Source organism: Odontesthes bonariensis, chromosome 9, assembly GCF_027942865.1.
Source record: "Odontesthes bonariensis isolate fOdoBon6 chromosome 9, fOdoBon6.hap1, whole genome shotgun sequence".
In the NCBI taxonomy this organism is placed as follows: Eukaryota; Metazoa; Chordata; class Actinopteri; order Atheriniformes; family Atherinopsidae; genus Odontesthes; species Odontesthes bonariensis.
The window spans coordinates 8,742,957-8,769,278 of record NC_134514.1 but is presented as its reverse complement, the minus strand read 5'-3'; the positions used below and the strand labels follow the sequence as shown (position 1 = coordinate 8,769,278).

Genomic DNA, 26,322 nt, shown 5'->3' with positions numbered 1-26,322 from the left:
CGTCTTTAAATCTGCATGATGTTTTAACTGAGATAGATACGCAAACAGCTCTCTGTTGATAATTAACACTTTTCAGAGCCACTCTGTCTTTGTTTTGTACCTTAGAAACCTTTAGAAAAAGACATTCAACAGCAAATTATAACCCAGGATTTTTGGACTATGTTTGACATTAATCAGTCCACAGCTTCTCCAACGTGGGGAAACATCTGGCTGAAGCTTTTACTGGTTGTGTGATTGTTCTTGCACATGTGTTGCCAATCTTAGGACATTTAAATATTAAGTTCTTTTTCCTGTATTTCTTTTGTATATTCAGTTGAGTGTTTGTTATTCACTGACGATGCATGATAAAATGCTGATATGAGTCTTACAGTCTTTACATTTGTTCAAACTTTTGTTTAGTGACTTTGAACAAGATTTGGATTTATATGTTTATGATAATCAACTTGCTGCTAGAGCTCTGCCTTTAAAGGGTTAATTAATATCCTAATGCTTCTAATCAGTCAGAATCAGTCATCAAACGCGTGTTAAAGCTGAGTAAGTTTAATTCTGTTCTAACCAACTCTAACAGAAACGATGACACAAGATTTCTCTGGTTCCCCAAATACAAAAGGAGTCGGTCTTCTTGTTCCACAGATGCATGCAGTCATGTGTTTAGCTCTGCTGGTGCAGCGTGGAGAATAATGAGGCTGGTTTCCGCTGAGGTGGCAGAGGGAGGAGGCGTGACGTAGTGTGACGCATCAGTGACAAGGACGAACAACACAGAAGGTGAAAGAAGTGAAGTGAAATGAGAACAAGAAATATGAGGACGAGGAGCAAGTCTGGAGGATTCAGAAAAGGCTGAATGGGGAAAAAAAAGGTCTTCAAAAAACGTGTAAAAGGGTTTTAATGGAAAGATGAAAAAACAGAAATAGTAAAGGCACCAATGGAGGTGGGAGGAAAGATGCAATTCTGTCAAAACTGGCAAAATACTTCATAGCCTCGCATTCAAAATCAAGACTAAGAAGCTACAACAAACGATGTTTGAAGCTAAAAAACAATGTCAGTACATTTCAGCTACAATGCAAACATGATTATTCATCATGTGATTATGTTACTGGACATTTAGCTTCCTCAGACCTTCTCTTTCATCAGATTTTATCATTTGCTTGGAAGGACTTCTTCTCATTCAGCCACAAAATGCAGGTTTAGGGTTGTCGGACGGGGCCGAAGTCGATGAAAATAGCAACATTAAACGCGTTTACGTTCACCTTTTTGATGTTCAAAGTGAAAATGGAGCTAAACTCAGATGGATGAAAATAAATATAAAACAATCTGCAGGAATATTGGACCAAAAAAAGTTCTCTAACTTGGTTAAAATGGATACATTTTCTGCTGTAGCCGAGGGGGTCAAACCAGAAGCATTTTGACCAAATATCCAACCATCCCATAGAGTGAAATCAGCTTTTAGTTACGAAGTGAAAATCTAAATGATTTGCATTTTGATTTCTTATAGTCGTAGCTTCAACGTTGTGGCTTCACTCAGCGTCCTCGGGGGGAGAATGTGGTTTTTGTAAAGAGGGAGAGGCAACAAAGGTGAGCCACAACTCTCTGCTGTGATTGATTACTATGTCCTCCCCTGTGTGTGTGTGTGTGTGTGTGTGTGTGTGCGCGTGTGTGTGTGCGCGTGTGTGTGTGTGAATCTGCCGACCTGATTGAGTGTGTTGGCCTCTAAAAGAAGCAGCAAGATCTCAGTTTTCCGACTCCTTAAATTCCTTATGTTTGAGTGTGTGAGGATATGGATTCTTCAGTGTTGTCATGCAGTGCACTCTGTGTGTGTCTGTGCTGGTTGTGGTGCAGCAGTCGCCCCCCTCCCTCCCTCCTCTTTATTCCTCAGAGTTGCATAACAGTCTCCACTGCAGAGGAAGAGTACTGCAGAAAACTCCTGATTCTCTCAAACACACACACACCCATCACCTCACATTTGTTTACATGAGTTTTCTGAGGAGTTACCCAACATTATACAGTCAGTGATGAGATATGAGCTCACTTTATGTCCCCTGAAGGAAAGCATCCATCAACAGTGTGGCTGTAAACATGTTTATATCACAGCTTCAGTAATGTTGCTGCAGACTTATGCACATTAATGCAGAGGGAAGCATTTAAAACCCGTATATGTTCACAGAATTTCTTCATTTGATGCTGTGATCTTGAAATGGGAAGCTCATTCCAGCTCTTTCACTATCAAACTCTGTCAATAGGTCTGAAGATAACAGTTAATTCACTTAATGTTCTATAGTATTTTATTATATTAGTACAGCAAACAGAATCAGTTTTATTATTTAGGCATACAACAGAAATCTCTGCGTTAACAAGGAAGGTCTGATAACAAATTTATACATCTTTATGGTAATTAAAGGCAGTGAAAATGCAAAACCCTCTGCTATAAAAGATGGGAAACAGAAGCTTCAATCTGGAATTGGTTCAATCATTTAAACCTTTATTTAGCGAATAGAGGAAATAATTTTCAGAGTCTTCTCTGACCAGTGTTAGTACAAGTAGAAGATATTAACAAGCTTTTCAGTAACACTGAAAATAGATTCATAATTGAATGAATGAATAATCAGGAGAGAGGCACGTTCACTGTTATGTTACATCACCAAAAACAAAAGGTGCAAAAGGCGGTGCATCAGTGTCCATGACATGAACGACCTCATGTGTGTGATGCAGAGGTGGATGTTGGATTTTTGAGGAGACATTTGCTACCTTTATTTTCTGAGCTGTCTGTGGTTATTTCAGCAACACAATGCTAGACAGACACAGAGTGTGTTTGACTGATCTGCAGTCCACATCTGTCCACATCTGTCTCCTATTGAAAATGTACGGAGCATCATGGGGAGGAGAATCAGATGACAACAACCTGCGGAGCTGCGGAAATCTTGGATTCAGCGAGAATGGACTCAGATTCCTCTGAAAAACTGTCTGATGTAGCACAACGATAAACATGACTCCAAGTCTACTTGTTTTTTAATGTGTTTCTGGCATCAAATTCTCTATTAGTTTATATTTTCTAAATATGCCGAAGCTGATGAGTGAAGATACTCAAAATAATGTCCACTGTTCTTGTGTCTGTTAAATAAAAACTGAATGAAATGAACACATGAGTTAGCACCTTTTCTGTGCTGATGAAAGTTTAAAGGTGACATAACTTTTTGTTCTCCTTTTTTAATAATTTGATATCATTTTCTGAGGTTTTACTGAGATGTATAAGAAGCTTTGGTCAAATCACCTGTTGGTTCAGGCACGGCGGCCCGACTGAAACAGCTCTGCTGACAGCAGGCCAGCAGTAAACACTAACTTATGCTCCCAAAAACAGAAAAAAGTGGGTTTTTTCCCCCCATAACACGTCCTTTTTAACTGTGAAAGACAAGAAACGCAGTAAACGAAGTGTGAAAGTGGAGGACGTTACTTTTAATGAGTAGATAAATATGTCGTCCAGGTTTCTGTCCTGATTCCTCAATGTCTCGACCTCCAGTTTCTTTCTGCTTAAATACAGTCTGAGCTCTTCTCTGAGTGCTGGTCCTTTAAAACTATTTCATTTACTCTCTACTGCAGTGTATGAATCATTCAACCCCCTCCTCGCCTTGACTCCCAGGGATCATTCTTCATAAAATATATTTCACTGATTTAACTAGCTTATTACACTGTGTACAAATAATCACAGTATTTGGACTCGGTTGGTCTCAATAGAGCATCTGATCGGAGTCCAAATGCATGTTTTTAACTGTGAATACGAACAAATATAAAGGTTTAGCTGCTTCATTGAGTGTCTGAAGTGAAAAATGAGGACACAATACACTGTTTTGTGGCCGTATAATAAACTGCACCTGTGACTTTGCTGTTAATGACGTTTAATGCGAAAAAACTGGGCCTCACATCATATTACAATGAACACCGCAGTGTGGAAGCAGAACTTAATTCAGCCTTTTATGTTTGGGTTAAATGCTCGTGTGGCCAGCAGGGATCCTGATGGGCTCCTCTAACACTCTGCATGACATTGATGGAGGGAGGTGCAGAGAGTTATTAACGTTGGGATTTTCCTTTTTTTTTAACCTGAAAAGCAAAGAAACAGAGGAGTGACGAGGGATGGAGAGAGGAAGAGTTGTCTGTATTGGATGCATTTAATGCAGCATGATATAAAGTTTACTACATGCTGACTCTGTAATCGACTGAGAACTGGAGCTTCAGCTGAATGTCAAAACGTCCAGAGGCAGGACAACGGCTCTTTGGATGACATTAATAAATGTTCATTGTGCTTCTTTATAAATATGCATTTTCTTTTCCTTAATTTTTGTGAGTTACGAGCAAATGTTTACAGATCGGTGTGCTGAGGAGCAAAGAGCTGCAGGAATGTTGTGTATCTCACATTTAGATCTCAGTTTCCACTCGCTGCAGGCTGAGATGTAGTGGTTCTAGACTTCGATGTCCACACTGTTTTACGTTAGAGTTGCTTGACATTTTCATGGACTTTTGATGGCGTCTTCAACATGAAAACAAATTCAGGTGTTTGGCTGTGCGTGTGCAGGGCTCACACGCAGATTAGCTGTTATGGCATTGGTGTTACAGTAGTGTTTGTTTAGATGGGCTGTAAAAGGCAGAAAGAGTTTTTTTTTTTTTTTTACGGTGATAAGGTGAGTAGTGGTGTTGCTTATAGTAGTCTGTCCTGGTTAACTAGATAATGTAACGGGTGTGTTTGGGACCCAAAAACGGCACTCTGGAAACCAGGAAAAGTTGGTAATGACTTTTATTTTCATACCAGCAAAACAGGAACTTGAGCAGATGAGGAAAATTGGCAAACGGTTCTTTAGCAGCCCCTAGTAAAGGGAAGGGGCTTATGGGAGGCCAGGTGTCCAGAGCCAGAAGAGCCAGCCGAAGATGCAGAGGAGCCGGAGCCAGGCAGAGGAGCCGGGGCCAGGCAGAGGAGCCGGGGCCAGGCAGAGGATCCGGGGCCAGGCAGAGGAGCCGGGGCCAGGAGAAGAGATGCTGAGGCAGAGCACTCGTAAGTTCACTGGGAGGCAGGCAAGGTCGGCAACAAGAGATCAGGCAGGTCATGAACGCTGGAAAGTCTTGGATGGATGCAGTAGAACAATCCGGCAAAGGTGAGAGTAGCTGGGCTGATTATGTGGGAGTGGCTGGCAGGTGAGTGGAAAATTACTGGCAGAGTGATAGGAGGGGAGACGGGAAAGATGAACTGTGACAGATCATTGATGAAAAGAAAAATGGACGGATCCTTTTTGCTGAATATCTTGTGCAGGACTTCACGGTCAGCTTGTCGATGCACAGATGACAGACGATCACAAACCAGTATCTTTCTTTTGTCCCCAACACCGCTCTGACTCAGCCCAGGATAAGTTTGAGTCTTTCTGTATTAGAAATACACAGGCTGAAGCTCTCTGGAGTCCTGAAGTGATTCAAATCGAATCTGTTGGACAGGTGTCACATTGTTAATTACACAACTGAGCAGATCTTTTTTACTCTACTTAACTAATACGGAGCAGGTGAAAGAACCAAAAATTAAGTAGATGAGTGTGCAGGCCCTTTAGATTGTACCTTTATAGGTTTAAAATCCAATAAATGATTAATTGTGAACCTCTATTTTCCCTTCATGCATCACAGAATAACCTTTCCTTCGCTCAGAAGTGTTAAAGTTAGGAGCTGTTTTTTTGCTCAGCTTCCTGAAATCAAATGACATCCTGTATAAATATTGGAAAAGCTATCCAATAAAAATCTGTGTGTGATATTTCTGGCAGTGACTGAGGTGTTTGGAGATCACAGGTTGGGATGAAACGATGCAGGAAGTGAGGGATGCTCCGGTTTTTCTGTGTGTGTGTGTCGATTACTGAGTGAGCAGATGTCAGTTTCTGGCTGTCCTCACTCATATAGTGTGGTAACTAAGCATCTGCTGCACAGGTTGCCGCTGTAGTGTTACCTTGGCGACCCTTACCTTATTCACCAGATTTAATGCATTGTGTTTCACGGGGCGCCGCGTCTCCTTGGCAACGCTCTGCGTAGGAGTTGCATAAGCAGAGTTGAGAGGACGACCACTGCGGCTCTGATATCTGAGCGAAGTCTGGATGGATCTGTGCTTTCTGTCCGTCACTCTAACCTTTTATCTGTCTGTTTCTTTTCTTTTCTTTACATTCATACTCTGACCAGTCACACCCAGCTCGGAGCAGCTCCGTCTCTTGTTCAAGGTTTCCTCCTCTTCACCTTGGAAACAGCAGCTGACAAAACATTTTTATCTCGAGGTCCTTTTAGAAGTTAGTCTGATGCTTTCTCTGTGTGTGCATGTAGCATTCGTCTCTGCCACGGCGCCTTCATACCTGTTATTTAAATGAATTCTTAGCTGTGGAAACGGCTTTGACAGCAATGTAGTTTGGCTTATTTTCTTTCTGGACTAAGATTTGGTTCAAAATTCGAGTAGAATGAACCCCAACCTGACCTTTCACCTTTCAGTGCAGGTCAGGAGTTTTGAATGAAATAAGCCGACTTGTGTAACTTTACCCCACAACCCTGAATTGGGTTAAGCTGGTATAGAAAATAGATGAATGAATGGATTTACCTGAGTTTGCATCAGAGCCTCCACATGTCTCTGCTGAATAAAACCTTTGTCTTCAAACTACAGTGGGACTTAAATCTGGTCAGGATTAGAGAGCAAAATCATGTCTTCAGGAAGGTTAAAAGTTTCTGGTATCAGACTGAAATTAAACCTTAAAAAGGAAAAGTTTCCCCTCGTGTGTTTGATGTTGTACAGAAGCAAAGGAGATGCTTTAAAAAGGAGTTACTTCCTTGTTTAACTACAAATTAATTACCTCCAGACATTGATGATAAACTTAGCCCAGTACTTCTTTAATTCAATTCTTTACTATTTTAGGAGTCTTTTCTCCTCTAAGTGCACCAGAAGCACTGCTGTTTTTCTTCTTCTTCACTTTATGAACATGTTTCCTAACTGAACTTCTTCTTCTTCTTCTTCTTCTTTGAAGTACTTTAATTGTTGGATTTAGACCAAACCAAGAGTTCATCTGATTATTTTCTAGTCTTTTACACCTTTTCTGCGTTGCCTTTGTCTGTTTCTACAATGATTCTGTTGAAGCCTCTTATTAACAGACAGTGGAAATAAAAAGTGTTGCTTTATACTGAAGTTTTGATGCATCAAACAGCATTATAAACAAAGGCTCCACCGATCTCTGTGTTCAGATATGCTGCCTCTTAACTGTTGCAGTGCTCATCTCTTATATCTTTATTCTTTTTGGACACTTGTGTCTGTGCTCTGCATTGTTTTTTAAATGTGCCTTTAAACAAAGACTTTGTGCTGCCGATGAGTTTGTGGAAGTGAAACTGGGATCAGAACAGTCCTGGCAGTGGTTATGCAAAGCCAGCTGTAGCCTGACGTTTCCTCGTGTCTGTAAATGTCTTCTTCTCTGGTGACGGTGGGGAATGATCACTCGTGTCAATCACAGCGCAGAACTTCCACTAATCTAAAACAATGTGTTTAATGTTGTTTTCTGCCTCTGTTTTCGCGCTGAATCGTGCAGCGTTTGACCGTTACATAACAGAACCGGGGTGGAAATTACACCCACATACACACCGACACTGTAATCTGTACAGAAACTTTAGTTTTTGTCTACATGATATTATCCAGGACGCTGATAAAGTATGAGCAGAATTTCATCTAAAGACTCTACATGCTGATCAGTGTTTTAAGAACATACCTGCGGTTTAGTTTATTCTAGGGCTGGGCAACGATTAAAAATTTTAATCTAATTAATCACATGATTTCCCTGATTAATCACGATTAATCGTATTTGTACGCAAAATCCAAAAAGTAATTCAAAAGTAGTGTATAGCCTTTATTGGTTTTATTTTAAATGTGCTGCCATTTGAATGAAATTGCCATAACATTTGTTGTGCAAACACACTTTTAACATCAGCATGATCAGAGGCTATAGTCCTCGCTGCAGCTGGCCCTGGTTTGAGTCCCACATCGGACGGCTCTGTGCTGCGTGTCGTTCCCCCTCTCTCTGCCCCCTGCTTCCTGTTTTTTTAACTTTCCTATCCATTAAAGGCACAAAAGCCCCCCCAATTTTATTTTTTTTAAATTAAAAAATAAAATAAATAAAAAAATAAAACCTGCCTTAATGTGCGATCACACCAGAGGGGTGTTCCACGAAGCTGGATTAGCGGAAAGCCAGGCTTTTCTCGATAGTTCTGGCTAATCTGGTTTCTAAAGAAACTCCTGCTCCTTTTTTTTAATCAATTCATAATCAAAACAGTGGTGGGGATTCAATTCAATTCAATTCAAAACATGCTTGTAGATGGTAATGGTCTGGAGCAGGTGATAATGTTCAGGAGTTAGGGTGTGTTGTGCAGGATGTGACTATGAAGAGTTTAGAAGTCACAAATTTCCATTGATCCTTATTGTTGTGACCTCTTTTCATAATTTAGCATTGACACAGAAGCGGTTTAAGTCAGAGCAAGTGTAAGAAGGCTAAATGGACAGAGATGATTTATAACTTTCCACACGTTAGGTCATGGCATCCCACTGAATATAAATGTAAAAACACATTTCTAACACTTTGCATGAACCGTACAATAATGACAAGTTTGAGTTCAAGTTGTGTTGAATTGTTTAATTATTATTACATGTTTCTCAAGCTGTGGAAAAAAAACAGAATTAAATACAGTTCACAACACAAAATTCTCCTTTATCTGAATTCATACTAACATCCCTCTCCAGTTTCATAATCTCTGGCGTGATCTTTTTTATTTTCAGTTTCTTGTATTCCATATCTAGTTTGGTGCTCTCTTTATTGGACAAACACATTTCTTCAAAGGCTATTTACCTTCACTTGCTGCCAGGTACGCTTTTGGCTGTTAAGATTGCTCCTGTTGAGATGTAACAGTGAAAAAATAATATCTGGGTCACACACTCACGATAATATAGTCACAAAGTATGATGATATGTGTTGATTATTGGGTTATTAATAAAGTGAGCAGGGCCAGTATATGTGTGCTGTACATCTCATACAGAGACAATTCAGCATGCTTTATGTAAACGCATTATAACACAAAGAGGAGAGCATAAACACATGAGGACAGTAAAAATAAATGTGTAACAATTGACAATGGCATGAAACTTTCATAACTTACGCATTTAGTCTGTCTGCAGTTGTTAGCCATGCCGTTTCTCTCGCTTTATTGATCGCAGCTTTATTACCTTTTCTGGTGATGACACTTTTAAAATCCTCATACAGCTCCATCAGCATTATTTGTTCAGCTGCTGAAAAAATAACAGAATTAAGCAGAATTTGTGATCACAGTGAAGTATTTATAGACATTTGGATTCTAATAGCCATTCTTATTTAATTTGACATTATGTGAAATACTTAAATGGAAATAAGTCCCATTTTTGCTTCATCAAAGGATCAAATGTACAGTCCTTAGTTCATACCCTGACGTGATGTGTGTCAGAATATTATAATTTTTATATATATATATTCATGACTCATCTATCTTTAACATTATAAAATAACTCCTATAAATTGCTATCTTTCTATGTGATTAACATAAATAGAGATCAGGATTTAGGTGGAAAAAGTAAGCGATTTACATGAATGTGTGCCACATGTGGTGTGGTGGTTAGCACACAGGTTCGATTCCCAGCTGGGGCACTTCTGTGTGGAGTTTGCATGTTCTCCCCGTGTATGCGTGGGTGGGTTCTTTCCGGATACTCCATAGGAGTGAGCGTGAGTGTGCATGTTTGTGTGTCTCGCTTGTCTGTGCGACCCGTCCAGGGTGTACCCCGCCTCTCGCCCAATGACAGCTGGTATACCCCCCCTCTCTAAATTGGATTAAGTAGGTAAAGAAAATGGATGGTGCTACGTAAACATTACAGGAACAACGTTATTTTACCAATAGAACTCGCTGCGGTGACGTAGGCAACAGGTTGATTGGAGCCTCTAGCGGACTCCTCGTGCATGCGCCCCCCTCTCCGCAGCCGGCTCAGTGTCATCACACAGTCGGAGCTGGGAGGTTGCTCTGCTGCACGAGACCACTGCGGGACACGGCTCGTGACTCAGAACGTTTTTAAAAACTAACCGTCATAAACCGACGAAAGAAAATTGACGGTGTGGACGGGCAGTCGACCAGAGAACAAACTTCCTTTTGGTAGGGCATTTTCGTGTCTTTTACGTTGTGTTTAGCCTATTTTTCGTCAGGTACGTTAGAAACTAAATATCGGGCTTGAACGTACTGAACGTACTGAACTAAAAGGCACGTTTAAAGGTAAATTCAGTCGCTGCAGGACATACATAGCGTCCCGGTGGCTCAGCTTTTTTATACTGAACAACATCACTGCGGCGCATACTGCTCAATTTGTTTAGCTGTTCCCACTAGTAAACCCTAGTTTAATAAAAGACTCCATTAAGCTCTTTTCAAAATACTATTAGGCCGTTATAAGTTGGATATAACGAATTAAAATGAAACCTAACATATGAGTAAAATTGTTCTTTAGTCTTCCTTGTTTGTTGATGTGATGGATTTAATCAGTTTGCATTTTATAAGGATTTTAGCTGCTTTTTGAAAAAATCTAATTGGATAGAGACAGTTGTGTCAGCAGCTGAAATGTTGCCATATAATGTCAATCTCTCTCAAAGTGTTGGGCTTAAATTTCTTTCACTTTTAATCTGGTTTATATAATATTGCGCACATTAGGATTGATGGTGTTCCCTGCTATATGGGGAATTTAACCTCTGGAAGTTTACTTATAGGACTCTTCATATCAGTAAATTATTTCAAGATTACAGGCTACTCAAAAGTCCTGTTATTGGATCAGCTCTAATGGAGGTGCATTAGATACATTCTGTATATTTATGGATTTATCACCCAGTTAAGGTCAGTTTATAAATCTTTATTTCTTACATATAGAAACTAAAGAGGTTTGATTACCTATACGATAGTTTTTATCATCAATTAGGAGAGTAATTAAAAAGTGTCTGAAGGCTCCAGCTTTTATATGTTGATAATTACTTATAGTATAACTGCATTTTTGCATCTATGGAGGATAGTTTCACAGACATTACCGACTGACATTTAGTTATCTGATGTCATCCTGTCTTAGTTTGGCATTTAAAATCTTGCTTTCTGTGGCAGGTAAGCAGACAAATTTCTCCAGCTCGAAGTGACAAATGTGCCGTGAAAAGCATTATGATATGGAGGACATTGATCAGAAAGGTGTTACAGAGGGCTATACGAAGCAATTATGTCATCTGATCTTTATATCTTCAGCTTTTGTGGAATTTAGAAAGAATTGGCCTGTTTGATCTGTCTGGTATGGTCGTTGGCACGCCACTTGTCGTTTTTTTATTATTGTCATTATGCTGCTGTAACAATTCCCGTGTCACTGTGGGTTCACCCAACACATGAGCAGAGACCGTGTTTACTTAGACTTGTTTTTATTATGTAATGATCGAGGTTACTAGCCAGAACGGCAGCAGGTGAACTCCAGCTCCTCCGTGTGCTTGGTTTGTACGTCACTCCGTCTCTGGCTCTCGTTCTCGATCCTGTCATCCTCCTCCCGCCTGGACCAGCACGCTACTGATAAAGGGGAGAATGATTAGCCGACGATGTACAGGTGTGCCAATCATCTCCCCTCCCACTGTCCTCTGAGCTCTTCCCACCTCTCCACCTCTCCTCTGCACCTGATGCACCACGCCCCCCTCCACAGCTGCTTTTGAGTGTTACATCACTGATGTACCACTGCTACTCAAATCATGTAGTCTTTCATACATTCTACTACCAACGTGTAATTCTTACTAACATGTCACTGCTTTACTAAGATAACTGCTATTCGAGTGAAGTTACACCACATCTTACACATCTCACATATAAGGTCCCACATTTACTTTTGAATTAGTTTCACGCCCTATAAGCTGGCTCTCAGATTGAACAAATAAATACACCATGTTATTTTTGTTGTGAATGGTGCTGACAGAACTTTACGTGTCATATCCTACATGTAATGAAGATGTTTTGTCTTTATTTACAATGATTGCACATAGAATAAAACTAGCGAAAAGGCAGGCTTAAGTGGTTATAAGTGTTTTATATAAAGAGTTTCCTGTATACCAGGATCCAGGTGTCTCGTAGTTTTTGTGAAATTATTTGTTTAGGATTTGCAGTGTAATCTGGCTCATGATTCTGCTGTTTGAAGGGTTTGGGCGCTCCCTTTTACATTATAATTTATATTATTTTCCTCCACAAGACACATACAGCAATTCATGTTTAATAACAATGAAAAAAGATGACAAATCTGTACAAAACCTGCTGGAATCTTAATTTTCTCTGTCTCAATGAAAGTTAGACTGAGGTGGTGGTTTTTGGTCATCCTGATCAGATAAACAACTATTCTTGATCGTGCTTTTAAGTTTGACAGGCAGATTAAGACAAATTTTTATCAGTTTAGACAGCCGACTAAAGTCAAACCATATTTTGAGAAAGCGCTTTTGTGACGACTTGGTTGGACTGTTTGTGTTCTTTGTGTGCGGGCTTAATCCAAACAGCTGTTCGGTGGTTACAGTTAATCCAGAATATGGCTGCTCGACTCCTTGGGACATAAAAGCGTGAACACATCACTCCTGTTTTAGCTTCACTTCACTGGCTCCTCGTCCCTTTCAGAATAGATTTTATTGCTTCCTTTTAAGGCTTTAAATGGGGTGGACCCTGTTAGTTTATCTGAGCTTTTACATATCCACGCCCCAGTTAGAGCCCTGAGGTCATCAAACCAGATGTTTGTAGATGTTCCCAGATCCAGGCACAGAAATAAGGGTGGCCAAGCTTTTTTGGTTCCTGGCCAGAACGTTGTTACTTAAAAGTCTTTGCTCAAGATCCACCTTTTCTCTTTGGCTTTCATTTCAGTTGAGCCCAGACATCTTGGCTTGTCCATGTATTTATTGTAATTTTGAAATAGTTTTTATCACCTGCCGAGCCTCTGAAGCACTTTGGTCAAAAGTTGTTGTTTTTAAATGTGCTATAAAAATAAAGTTAAAGTTGTATCGTATGTTCGAACCGTATGAATATACACATAGCCGCACCTTTCACCCACACCTGTAGCAAACATCACTTTGTTGTGATTGTTTTTTTGTTCAATGGCAGCACATTTAGACACAGTTTAGACAGCATTAGTTTTATTATGGTAATACATTTTTTTTACATTTATTTGTGACGGTAACAAGGATTGAGATGGTCGTCCGGTCATGTTGACTTTGAACATTTTCCTGCTTTCAGCCTCTAACGATAGTGGAACAGTCTGTTAGGGTGGTTTCTTATGGATGATTTGGGAGTGTATTGGTTTGGGGGGAAATTTAATATTCAAAGAATAATGCCTACAACACAAGATAACAAGATTAGCTTCAGTTGTCTTTCTGTGTCTAATGTCTGCAGCACAGTAGGTTGAATCGAGTGACTCGCCAGAAGGCATCTCATTTACATTCTGTCAGGGAAATAAAAATCAGACCCCTTCTGAACCCATCCTTGTGTCTAACATCTCAAATAGATAGATGTACTAAGTTTATAGTTGTAGTTTTTATGGTTTTGACTGTAGTTTTTTTCCCCCAGGACACAGTAAAGAATAGTAAACAAAATGAGACATGCATCATTTATCAGGTTTCGGAATCTGAATTCATCTCTTTATTGTTTTGATATGGTTATGTGATGGTTAATGTGTTATTCTAATTTTCTTTACAGCTTAATTAAATTGGTTTTATCACAAGGAATGAATATTCCCGCAGGGTTATCTCCCACTGGAGCAGTAAAAGTAATTAAAACATCATCTGTAATTTCCTTTTCATTGAGGCTGTTTCATGTCTGTGATGATGACAACACATTAAGAGCAGTTTGATGGAAAGATGTTGATCTACTGTGAGAAGAAGTCTAGATCGTCTTACTACTGTATTTTTGTTGTCCATATCAGGCAAACGGACTCATGGCAGCTTATAATGAGGTGGTTACTGAAAGTCAGAAGTGCTTCATGCTCTTTTAGTCTTCATAGCCAGAATTGAGAATTAGTTTTGTTTTCATTTGTTCCACGAAGAATGAGTGTTGTTTTAAACTTTGCCAAAAGCTCACGCCTGTTGTTAGTGTTGGTGTTGATGTGTTGTTGAGTACTATGGTGTGATGTGTTTGGACAATGAGTGAGCAGCAGTGAGCTGACTGGTGTGGATACAGAGGCCTGTATTGTTTTATGCGTACAGTCTCTCCATCTGTATGTCTAAAGTATCACTCTTCTGTTGGTCTGTGGTATCTACTCACAAATATTCATGCACACAGTGGCTCCCAAGATGGTTATGTTGCATATTTGTGTTGTTGGCGTCCGGTTAGTTTTGAGGGTTTCTTTATTTCATGATTATTTTATATTATTACTTTCAGTTTCTCCGTTAATCAGCATCATCGTGTTGCAGTGTACCCATTCTGATGATCTGGGCATTGATCGCTGTGGATCAATATTACCTTTTCAGATGTTCTTTTTCCATTAAAATAATCAGTTTATCCTTCAAAGAAGTAAAGATTTAACTGCACACTTTTGCCTCGTGTATGTTCAAGGATCAGTGAATATAGAAATGAATCTTTGTAACAGACTGTGTGTGTTATTTACTGATGAAATATGAATCTCTGAGTAATTGATTTGGAGACTGTTATTGGTGCAGTGCAGTTGGAAATGCTCAGCCATTATGTTGATTTTATGTTAATTTTACTCTTGACTGAAACATTTAGATCATTATACACATATCAGGACAGCAAAACTAATCATGATGCAGAAAGTATCTTTTTTTTTTTTTAAGGGCCAAATCGCCATCCACAAATGTCACAATTACATATTAATTAACCACCCAGAGAGAAAGTTAGAATTGAGGAATCTAGATTCTGACGCCGAGATTGTGGTGAAAACTAAAAACACCTTCAGTTTAAATAAGAAGGTGACACTGGAAACCCGACACTTATTCAAACCAGACCTTAAAAAAGGAAAAAAGCCTTCAACCTCATTAAGGATCGACAAGGAGGAAAGGCCAGAGAAATAAGAGGGGCAATAAGTTTTATACTGTCCTGAGACCTAGCCTTGGTTACCATGGTTTCAGGCAGTTTGTAAGTAGGACAAGGCGAGCTGTCGCCATAGCTCCTGATACAGTGAGAGGGGGGTTTGGATGTAAGCAAACAGGCATCTTGGCCTAACACACACGAGCTGTAACTAAATGCTTAATTTTACTATAAAATCTAAAATGGTAGGCTTATATTGCAGGGGCAAAGATGGCTTTTTTAAAAAGTTTTTTAAACCAAATAGTCAAATTCAGGATTAGTCAGTCCTGCATCATAGGCAACGATACAGAAGGCATTATTTTGATTGACTTTGTTCTACAGTTTACCTACATCAAACATAATAATGATAATAATAATGTGGTCCATGTCACACACTGTGTGGCTTGCACTAAACTTATAAGATTCCTGAAATAATCTGTAGGAATCTGTTCTCAGTATGTCACATCAGAGACCAAATGTATTATTTATCACAGAGCCAAGGAATAATATTAAAGAACATCAATTATATGAAGTTATGGTTTGTGATTGTGAGAAAATGAGCACTGGGACCGTTGACCGATCTGACACCAGCTCTGCTGAACTGTGCAAAAAATTTTATTTGAACAAATCTATCAACTTAGATGCAGAAATTATACATGCAGAACATTGATACTAAGTATTTTGACTACTTTCTGGCTGTGGACGTCCTACAATAGTTGACTAAACACTAGATGTTGACAAAACAAGCACCTGAGCAAGGTCTGTACCTTAAGAACATCATTGGGTTTAAATTAAAAGAAATATATAACTGAATATCATCTGCATATCAGTGATAACAGGCTCTCTGTATCAGAGATAAACAACATACATCTTTAACCTCATTCAGTTGCAGTATTTCTTTTCATTCTTGTGTGGATTTTGCTGCATCACTGAAAGATGGGATGAACTTAAACCGTAAAAGCTGCCTCCAGAACTTTGCGTCTGACGTTCAGCTGTGTTTTTAGTTCCTTTTTTCACCTTGAAAGTCTGGGACAAATTGCATTTAGCTCCAGGATCTGTCAATCTAAACCAAAAAGAGCTGCACTTTGAGACTGCGATAACTCAGTTCTTTATTTACATTTCCCTTTTGTAATTTCCCATGCATGAGTGGAAGTCTTTGTGTCTATTTTCTGCAACAGTTGGGCTACTGGCTGTTTTATTTTACATAATTCTCAGCACTGACCCGTCTTACATTACATCTAATACTCCATTTCCCTAAAGGGGCCATTAAAGTTTAATCTGATCTTGTGCACATTCATTCACATTTTAAAACCACAGCTGTGCAGCTGCTCAGGAACATCAGGCTTTAATTGACTGATTTAAAGAGCACTTCATAAACTCCCTATAGATTCAAATCTGTCTTACTGCTACTATTTTGTTTAGCAGATTAAACAAAAGTTGCCAAAGAGCTATTTAAATTGAGCATACAGGCAGTGAATCTGACAGTTTTTGAGTTTGTCACTTGGAAACATTTTTAAAGATTCAAGGTTTAATATTTAATGTTTTAAACCTTAATACAGCAGCAAATGTAATATTACATATACTGCTCTATGACCTCAAACTTCTGAAGACCGCTGTTCGTGAGCCCAATACATCATCTTATCCACAAATAAGACTTAAAGCTCTGTTATTCAGAGAAACAAACATAATATCAAGATGCAGAAATGCCACCACCCTTTTTAAATCTAACCACATTTTACTCAAACTACAACAAGATTTAAATCCCTTTTATCTTGTAGTCGACATATTTCAGAGGTCACAGACAAATGGCTCCTATCCGAGGGAAATTGGCAGATTGAGCAGCCATCCATGATCGCTTAAACCAATTTTGAAGTAGTTAGCAGGTGAGCAGGAGATCAATGAGAAGTCGGTGAGGATCCATAACCAACAGCCAGGCTTCGATTGCAGTTTTGATGCACTTTTAGATGTGCTTCTTCTACTCATTAGGTTACGTTTAGGCATCAAAACATTTTTAGTTTTTTTATACCCTCCAAACTTATTCTGATTTTTGGTTGTAAATGATGCAGTGTGATTAATTAAATGAATTCATGTCAATTAAGATAGATTTAAGCCTTGGTTTATGACATGATATACATAAAAAAAAAAAAAAATAGATTTGTTCGTTTTTAATTGTAATGCCAGATTTCTTGCCAACTGTCCCTACTTACTGTGTAATCAACGATGAACGACTCTGACAATAGACTTGCCCTGCAGTAGCCTCCAGGCTCCCAGGATGCAATAAGAGAATGGTCCCTGTGAATAGGTGCCACATTTCCTGTTATACTGCATGCTGTTGGGTTATAATTTTATTCTTGGCAGGGATACGCAGCAGTCAGCGATCCTGTCAGATGTAATGGAGCTGAGCAGCCAAGTGAAACGTGACAGACTGCCAACCTTTTCTCTACCAACTCCCTCAGTGTCCTACATCACATAAAGATAAAATATCTGGACAGTTAGTGTTCCTATGAACCTGAACCTGGTTAGTCTGGTCTGCGGTTGATGCATCGCAGCTTTTAACTGCTGAGTGGGATGTTTGAAGCCAGAAAGATGCTTGTAATATAAAAAGAGGAAGCTTGCATTCGGATCATCTTTCAACTACTCAGACAAAACAGCAAAAAAAAATACCTAACAATGACACTACTGACTGTTTTGTGTGGGTTTTGGGTTTCCCTGTTCACGTTTATATGGCCAGGTGTAATGCTGGTTAGAGCCAGAGCACCAATAGAGAAACATGATTCTCTGCTCGGTAACACAGAGGGCACGTCTTCCATTATTTTTAAGGATGAGACAAGTTTTAGGACAAAGGAAACTTAAGACTTTTGAATCAACTCGTTCAACTCTCCACAGTACATTTTAAGCTAATCATACATTGTATTGTTTTTCCCATATAAAACAGTAAGTCAGTCAGTTACTGTTTAATTAGTACAGCACTCACAAAGTAGACTTTTCTCTCTGAACACTTTCTCAACAATCTGTCCTTTTGGAAAGTAGAACAAGACTTTTAGAAACTGGAACAGTTGTGAAAAACATACATTTCATGATCTCCTGGCTCATTACAGGTCCCTATGCTTAGAGTAAGCAGATTTTTTATAATTATCCAGAGTTGTTAATAGATATATTTCTGCTTCCACTGCACATCGACTCTCCCTGTAGACTAAATAGGATTTAATCTTGTTTTATATTCGTAGTCTTTTCTCTGTAAATAACTTCAAAGTTGGCTTTTTTTGATGGATTATTTTAAACATCATGATTAGGGGGGAAAATTGTTTCAGTTTGATTGGATTAACAGTAAAATGAATATTGTTTTTAGACCTCTAGAAATCAATGAAATTATGATTTTCTTAATTAATGAAGATTAATTCTCTTTTGCAAAAATGTCAGAAAATGATTAAAAATGTTCTAAGCAAGTTTTCTGCAAACGAAAGCCAAATTATTCTCTTTTGTGTTAATAACTAGAATATTTTGCTGATTAGATGATTATCTGTGTTCAAACATGAGAATGTAAATATAATATAATATAAAAACGTGCCACCATAACAACAACCATGTTGTTTATTACTCTGTCAATGATTTTCAGGTGCCCTGAATTTGTGTATTTACTTAAAGAGCTTCTGTACTTACTCATACCGTGTGCACTCTTGTTTGGAGGTACTGAGACTTCCTCAGAGAGCGACACATATGGCAATGTTCCCACAGCTGGTTCATACTGTAAGGTGCCCAGAGTACTATATCTGTTATATCTTCTGTTCTCTGTGTTTGCTTTGGGTTTGCACGACCCCTCAAACTGTGGTGCTACATAGGTGAGAAACTTGTAGTCTTTTATGACACGATAACTTCTCCTGTACACTGCAGAGCTCATTATACCATGAGACGCTGTCCCTGATGCTGCAGAGCAGACTGTTTTCTCCACCACAGACTTGTAGAGAATTAACCTTGGCTTTCTCAAGAAGTACCGTCTGTTGAGTCCCATCTTGTAGACATTCTCAGTGTTGCATCTCCAGTCCAGTCTGCGGTGGTGGTGAACCCTCAGGTATCGGTTAGGGGTGGGTATTGGCAAAGAAGTCACGATTCGATTCGAATCACGATTCACATGCCACGATGCGATACCATCACGATGCATCACGATACTTGAATTATTGCGATGCATCGTGATGCATTGCGATATTTTCACTGAACATACTAAAAAAAAAATACAGCCATTACCAGTGGCTGACTGCTGTGTATGATCTGGATAGTGTCTTCAATTGATACATAACTCAAAGCAAATCAATTCATAACTGTATTTATTGAAACAACTTTTGGAGGTATTGCCATTAAAACAAAAATTACTGGACACAAATATTACTATTACTGGACACACTCATCACAAAAAGTGCATAGGATTTATAAAACTATAAAAAAATTAAATAAATATTGCAAATATCCATTGCAGCGAAATGCATCAATTGCATGTGTCCTATCATTAAAGGCATAAAAAGCCCCCCCCAAAAAATAAAAAATAAATAAATAAATAAATAATAATAAAAAAAAAAAAGATTCTTGGCGTCAAGAATCGATGCAGTAGATCGCGAAAATTAGAATCGTGATGCATCGTCATAACGATTATTTTGCACACCCCTAGTATCTGTATTCCTCAACCACCTCTTCACCCTGGATGGAGACAGTAGCCCCTTTCACACTGCCGAATAACCCGCGTTTAATTCGCGAATTTAGCGTGTCCGCTGTTGCGTTCACACTGCCGACCCGGGCTGCCGCGTCAACTCGACTCGCCTTTCGACCCGCGTCGGACCCTAGTCTTTTTGCCGAGCCGAGTTTGATGTGAACACAATCGACGCGGGTCGGACGTGGGCGTGACGTGAGGAGTTTAAAAGACAGAATGGACAGCTGATTCAGAACAACAGCGACAGGTGAGGACAAGTTTTACACTGTTTTAGCCTACATCAAGTTCGAGACATTTTTTAATATGGCCAACTGGGGAGACAAGGAGGTCCGCGAGCTCCTCAGCCCCCGAGCAGAGGACGTTATTTACCGCCACATGTCGGGGACGGTGAAAGATGGACATCTGCTGGAAGGGCTGGCGAGAAAGATGGGAGAGCTCGGTTTCCCACGCAGCAAGACGCACCGTTAAGTAACATCTCCATGAACTGCATATACAATTGCAAAAATGAGTTCTCAAGGTGTCCCGCCATCGTTTGTTTGAAAAATTTGATGCAGACAGGTGTATTTAACCAGGTGTATTCCCCAGCTTCTTACATAACAGTGCAGGATGTATTGTATTTAAAAAGCACTGGAGAAATCAGAGAACATGATCCTCACCGTGCTGCCGGCTTTGTCCACATGAGAGGGGTCTCGCTGAAGACGATAGGACGATAAGCAAACTGTAGTGGGTCCTGAAAGGTGCGACTCTGACAATAGACTCTGCATTAGATTTTTTTAGTCTTCCACAGGACTGGAACTTTCTCCTTATTCAGGCTAAGGTTGAAGAGGTGCTACTGAATTTGAGGAAAGAGGTGCTGAATATATAGATGTATAAATAGAAATGTGTGTGGGCAGAGTCAGCGGTTACCACCAGGTAAATGTTAAAAGACAAAGAGAAAAAAAATGTTTTAAGAAACAAAGATGATAGACTGACAGGGGAAATGCAGTGGTTAAGGAACATCTGTTTTGTTTTTTTCATCTTTGCCAATTTGCTTGCTTGGAACACAGCTGTCTCATCCTAAATTTGAGACGTACTTGCTTATTAGTTGCTCTGAGGGAAAAAAAAGAATGTAATTTATCTTTTCATGTCACCACCTGTCCTACATCTGACCCACTTTAAATCCAGGTCACAGAAAACAGTAAATACAAGCTACACTTACATTGGCACAGAAAAAAGAAACAGATAATGAGTTGGATGACTTTAATTTGGTACAAAAACACAATGCATCTGTTACATTTTTCTATAGAAAGAATCTGACCTTAATCCCTGAACACAACGGGAACAGTACGCACTGGAAGTCAGAGAGGTGTGCCATCTGATATTGTTTTTTGAACGTCTACACGTCTTAATTTAAAGCCTTAATCCTCTTAGGCCTGTGAGTCTTTAGGAGTTAATGAGCACGAAAAGGAGACTGTGAAAGGCACCTTTAACCTGTTTTGCTTGATAGAGCAAATTTGATTGTTTGTGTGTTGGCTTCTAAAACATATCGCTTTAAGCCCTTTAAACATCTTTGATTCAGCACAGTAGTGAAGCACATATTTCTGGAGAGTTTCTATTCAAAGGTAGGCTATATTTTGTGTAAGCCTCTGGTGTGGAAGCAGCTGCTGTGTCCACATTAACAGCTGCTGATGCTCACTCTTTCTGGGCAAGTACCTTTAAAAGGTTGCAGAAAAAGAAGGTGCAATGAGGGAATTCATAAAGAATTCCTTTAAGAAAATTAGAAAACAAAATGTTGCTATTTGCTATTACAGAGAGAACGACAGAAAGAGAGACACACTGAACAGAAATTAACTGAAGAAGATGATCATGTAATAAAATCTGATTAGTTGGAATGTTTTTCAACAAAATTTTTTATTTTACGTAGCAAAATAAAAGTTTTTTATTAACTCGGCGGGTAAAATAGGATTACTGATATTTGTTTAAAAGTGTAGAATAGACAAACTAATCTATAATGTAGTTTTTGTGTTTGGTGTGAGGTTGCAGTGCTGCTGTCAGGAGATTTAATCAGTCTTCAGATAAACTGTTGATGGTTGAAACTTCAAGAACTACAAATGAATGTTTTTTTTAGTGGAGCAGTGTACTGTGATTACAGAAAAACTAATTTTTTGTAACTTTTTGATTATTTAAGAGTCAAACAACATGCACATTCAGACATCAACATAATGCATTAATGTAACAATGGTGTGTTTAGGACTAACATTACCACTGTGCTAACAATCTACCACCTTAACATCTATACAACGGTGCAAATGATGACCTCACGTTGGGTTAACGATTACCAATGCTCTATATCACAAAATTTATGACAAAACCAGTTCATTCACTGGTCAATAAAGTTTTTGTAATGGAAACCATTTTGAGTAATTTAGCTGACCTTTTCATGCTTAACCCATTTAGGCCGGGAAAGCGTTGCCGCATTTCTACCTTTAAAAGCCGGGGGCGCTGTTGCGTTATTCTACCATTAAGGCCCGGGAAAGCGTACACGTCTTTTTTTTCCTGTATAAGGGTTGTTTTGAACCAATTATTGACCTCTGCGCCAATGAAATGCATTATAACAGACACGTGAGAGTGTCGTCATGTTCCTCGTGACATTGTTTTGAAGTTAAGTTACATCGAACAAGCATGGAGGACTTTCAGTGGGAAGACAGTTCAGACGGTAGCGATTGTGAAGAGTTTCTTCGCTTTGATGATGCTGATGAACGTGCTGACCCAATTGATGGAGATTTATGGCTAGCACATATGTTTAAAGATGACGATAACGACGAGGATGATTTTGAAGGGTTTGAATGTGAGTGGAAGAGTGACAATTACCACCGTAATCGACGGAGAGATTTCAACCGCACACCAGGGGTGAAAGTCGATTTTCCTGCAGATGCCACACCGTTGCAGGCATTTAATCATATTTTTACTGAGGAGCTTTGGGCGCATCTCGTTTCCGAGACGAATAGATACAGTGACCAGGTACTTCAGACTCCAGCTCGAGCAAAGATGGCAAGGTGGTCACACGTAACTGTGCCGGAGATGGAAACGTTTATTGGAATGTGTATGGGCCCCTTGTGCTGCCAGTACGAAGAGATTACTGGCGATTAAATAAATAGATAAATAAATAATTTAAATATAAAATTAAATTTTATTTGATTTGAAAATAGTGCTGTTCCTGCACTTTACTTTTTACTTTATTTTATTACTGTTTTTTTTAATTAAAAATAGTGCTGTTCCTGCACTTTACTTTTTACATTTTCTATTTTCGTGAAGGTGTATGTAAATAAACTCAATTTCCAAAGAAAGCCACGGGTGTAAGCTCTCAAATACTTTTTGAATTTTGTTTCTATTTGCTACAGAGTCTGAGAAATCAATCATTTAGTAGGTGTTGACACTATTGCTGAATTTCCAGAAAAACTTCAGGTTTTAGGGGGTCTTTCTGAAATCGGCCATAGGTTTTACAGGCATTCTTTTCCAGGCGTTTTAGGCCTAAATGGGTTAACTCAGGCTCGCTGTTCAAAGCTGTTGTTTGACCCACATCAAGTATATTCAGGCCACTCATCTGGGTCTGAAATTCATTAGGATCAAACGGAGCTCTGTTTCTCTGGGTTTCCTCTGCGATCCGGGTCAAAGTTAAATTTAAGAACATTACCTTATCGAGCACAAGTGATAACTCTGTAATGACTATTAGCGATTGATTTAATTTTTACATAAATAAAGGTTTATGGAGATCGCTGAGGTTGTTACAGAATATCTTTATTTTTGTCTCAGATGTAAGGGAAGGGAATGCTTATTACCCTGAAGCTTTTGACCTGTTGACTAATCGAGTGACAGATCACTGGCTTCACTGGTTGGCTGATTGGTTAATTACTGTGGTGTTAGGTTAAGTGGATTACTGGAGCTGTTGCATAACAATGATTATCAGACTACACTGCTGCTCTTGTTGTTAAACAGAAAGCTTTAAGTAAACAACATGAATCTGCTTTATACCTCTGTGCTAGTGACAGCTATGGTCCCAGATGTGATGTTTCCAGGTGGTCTGATTCTTTCTTGTGAACATTAAATATCAAGGATTGGACTCGAGGCTACACTGATTAGTTTGGCTATAAATCAAGAATACATACAATATATTTCACACAAGTACCCCAAATTGGATTAAGCAGGTATTTGTCATTAGAATCACCTTATATCTGCAAATCTGAATATGCTCAATGTCTTTTATTAAAAGGTTTTATTCACAAAGTATTAAGTACAGCGTGACAAATCATTTGAGGCATACAAGATCAAGGTCTTGTTTTGTAAAATGTTAAAACCTCTTCTAAATCTCTCAACACAACAACACATAATGCTCTGTTCAGGTTGTTTCAAGCGGCGAAAGGAGATTGTTTGGATAGTATCAAGATGTTGTTGTTGATTGGAAAGACACACTAGCTGACTGACTGACTCCCTTTATGGCCTGTTAGTATAATTTAATTTAATTTAATTTAACTGGCAAACAGCGTCAGTAAATTACAGATTTGTTCGTTTTTGTGGTGGTAGTTCTTATGAGTAACACATCTTCAGCAAAGACCGTCAAATATGGGTCAGCGCATATTTCTGTGAGAGCATTTTTATCTCCCGGGTTATTTCAAGCAGGGCACAGGAATAAAACCAGGACTCACACTGACCTGCTGGGTTTAATTTTCCTGCAAACATCTTTAAAGTGATTCAAACTTTCTTCTTCCCTGCTAGGTGAAGATAGGGTGGAGCCTCGTTATCTTCCATCCTCAACCTCCCTCCTCCCCCCTTTTCCTCCGTCTCCCCCTCTCTCTGTCTCTGTGATGCCGGGCCGTGGGTGAGTGAACGCCCGTGACCAGACCGAAGCTGGGGAAGTTAAAGGTGGTGCGGCGGCAGCTGCTGCAAAGGTACAGAAAAACACACCACCATCGGCGCCCGTAAGTGATGAAACTGACCTTTTCATCACTTACAGGGTGAATTTACAACCTTTAAACTCATTCTAATAGCTTTCTTTATAAATGAATGCTGCAGTAAGTCGCTGTTATTTTAAATACCCTTTAGAAATGTATAGAGAGGCTATTTTTACACGAGCTTAAAGATAGTTTACATTGGTGTTGGTAATACGCTGTGGCTTAATATGATTTTCTTTGTTTTAAAGCATCATAAGACTATTTCAAAGAAAACCAAAGTACTCAGCAGCTAAATCTACTTTAACAAAATGTCCTCAGTACTCTGGATGACCTTTACTTTTTTTTTGGAAGCAGCACTTATGGAAAACTGTTAGTTCGGTGCTCCACCAGCCTACACTCTGTCTGAACATAATGATGAGTCACACTCTCAAAATCTGACTGCATCATTTAAAGTGCTATATTTTTTATATGTTTGTGAACAGTGAGCATAACTGCTATCTTTCTATGAAACCCTTATTTTATAGCATTTGATTAAATCCGGATTCAGCTTCATAGCTTATTAGATGTGAGTGCTGTATTAAAATCTGTTCTAAGTCTCATATTTACATGAAGGGTTAAGAATAACTAAACCTCACAGTTTGAGTTGAGATGTTTAGAACTTTTGTTGACCTTGTAAAGCTGTTTCTGTTAATGGCTTTCAAGAGATCCTTCCAAAACGTGTATAATAGGCCTTTACTTTGGATTTTACCTTTATATTTCACTTTAAAAACTAAAAACTTTGCCTTGCTTGGTGTAATTTCTTTCATCACAACCTCACATGTGTGGCTTTATAGTTATCTTCTCATTTTGACATGCTGATTTAACACTTTAGACCTAAAATCACACAAAAAACAGCAAATCCGAAGAGGAAAAAGTTATTTTTTATACTGTGAAAACCACAGCGAGCACTTTACATAGAATAGCCTGTTCTCACAGTTTCTTCCTGCTCCAAACGTGATGGCATTCTTCAGGAAAAAGCATGGCATTGATTATTTATCCTAAGTCTGGTTTTACTTGGCCTATCAACACAATTTAAAAACTGATAGATGGTTTGAAGTTCGCTCTTTCAGCACAAGTTGAAAGATAGACTCAGGGAGGCTGCGTCTGGCTGCTACCACATCTTAAATCATGATTTGGGACCCTTCCCCCCCTACAGTGTGGGGAGCTGGTAGCTCTGTTATGTTGTATCATATTGGCATAACATGGCGTCTCGTCCACTAAAGTGCATTCATCCTTAACATCTAAACATTCTAAATATCTAATGTTTGAGGATCGAAATGATAGAAATCATCATATGTCAATCATGTTAAACACCCGTTGGAAAATTTGGACCAACATATTAGAACGGGCTCTCATTATCTAATGGCGAAAACACCAAATGGGCGGATTGCTTACCAAGATTCGCTGAAACCACAGGTGGCATTTGATGGTTCAGTGTTTTTTATCCCCATTTATTTGTCAGCTGTGTTTATAAAGGGAATGCACATGATGTCATCGGACATGAGTGTACTCTGTTACTTTGAGTGGAAAAAAACACAGAAGACACATTGA

At 39.0% G+C, this 26,322-nt stretch overlaps 1 protein-coding gene across 1 annotated transcript in view; it reads left to right on the top strand.

The window, feature by feature from the left end:
• Positions 1-4,911: 4,911 nt before the first annotated feature.
• The window catches only part of LOC142389015 (glycerophosphodiester phosphodiesterase domain-containing protein 5-like), a 40,735-nt gene continuing 19,324 nt past the window's right edge, over positions 4,912-26,322 (top strand). The window contains exons 1-2 of the mRNA XM_075474566.1: positions 4,912-5,060; positions 24,667-24,729. Of these exons, the coding sequence (XP_075330681.1) occupies positions 4,912-5,060; positions 24,667-24,729 (212 nt within the window). The remainder of the gene's footprint in view (positions 5,061-24,666; positions 24,730-26,322) is intronic.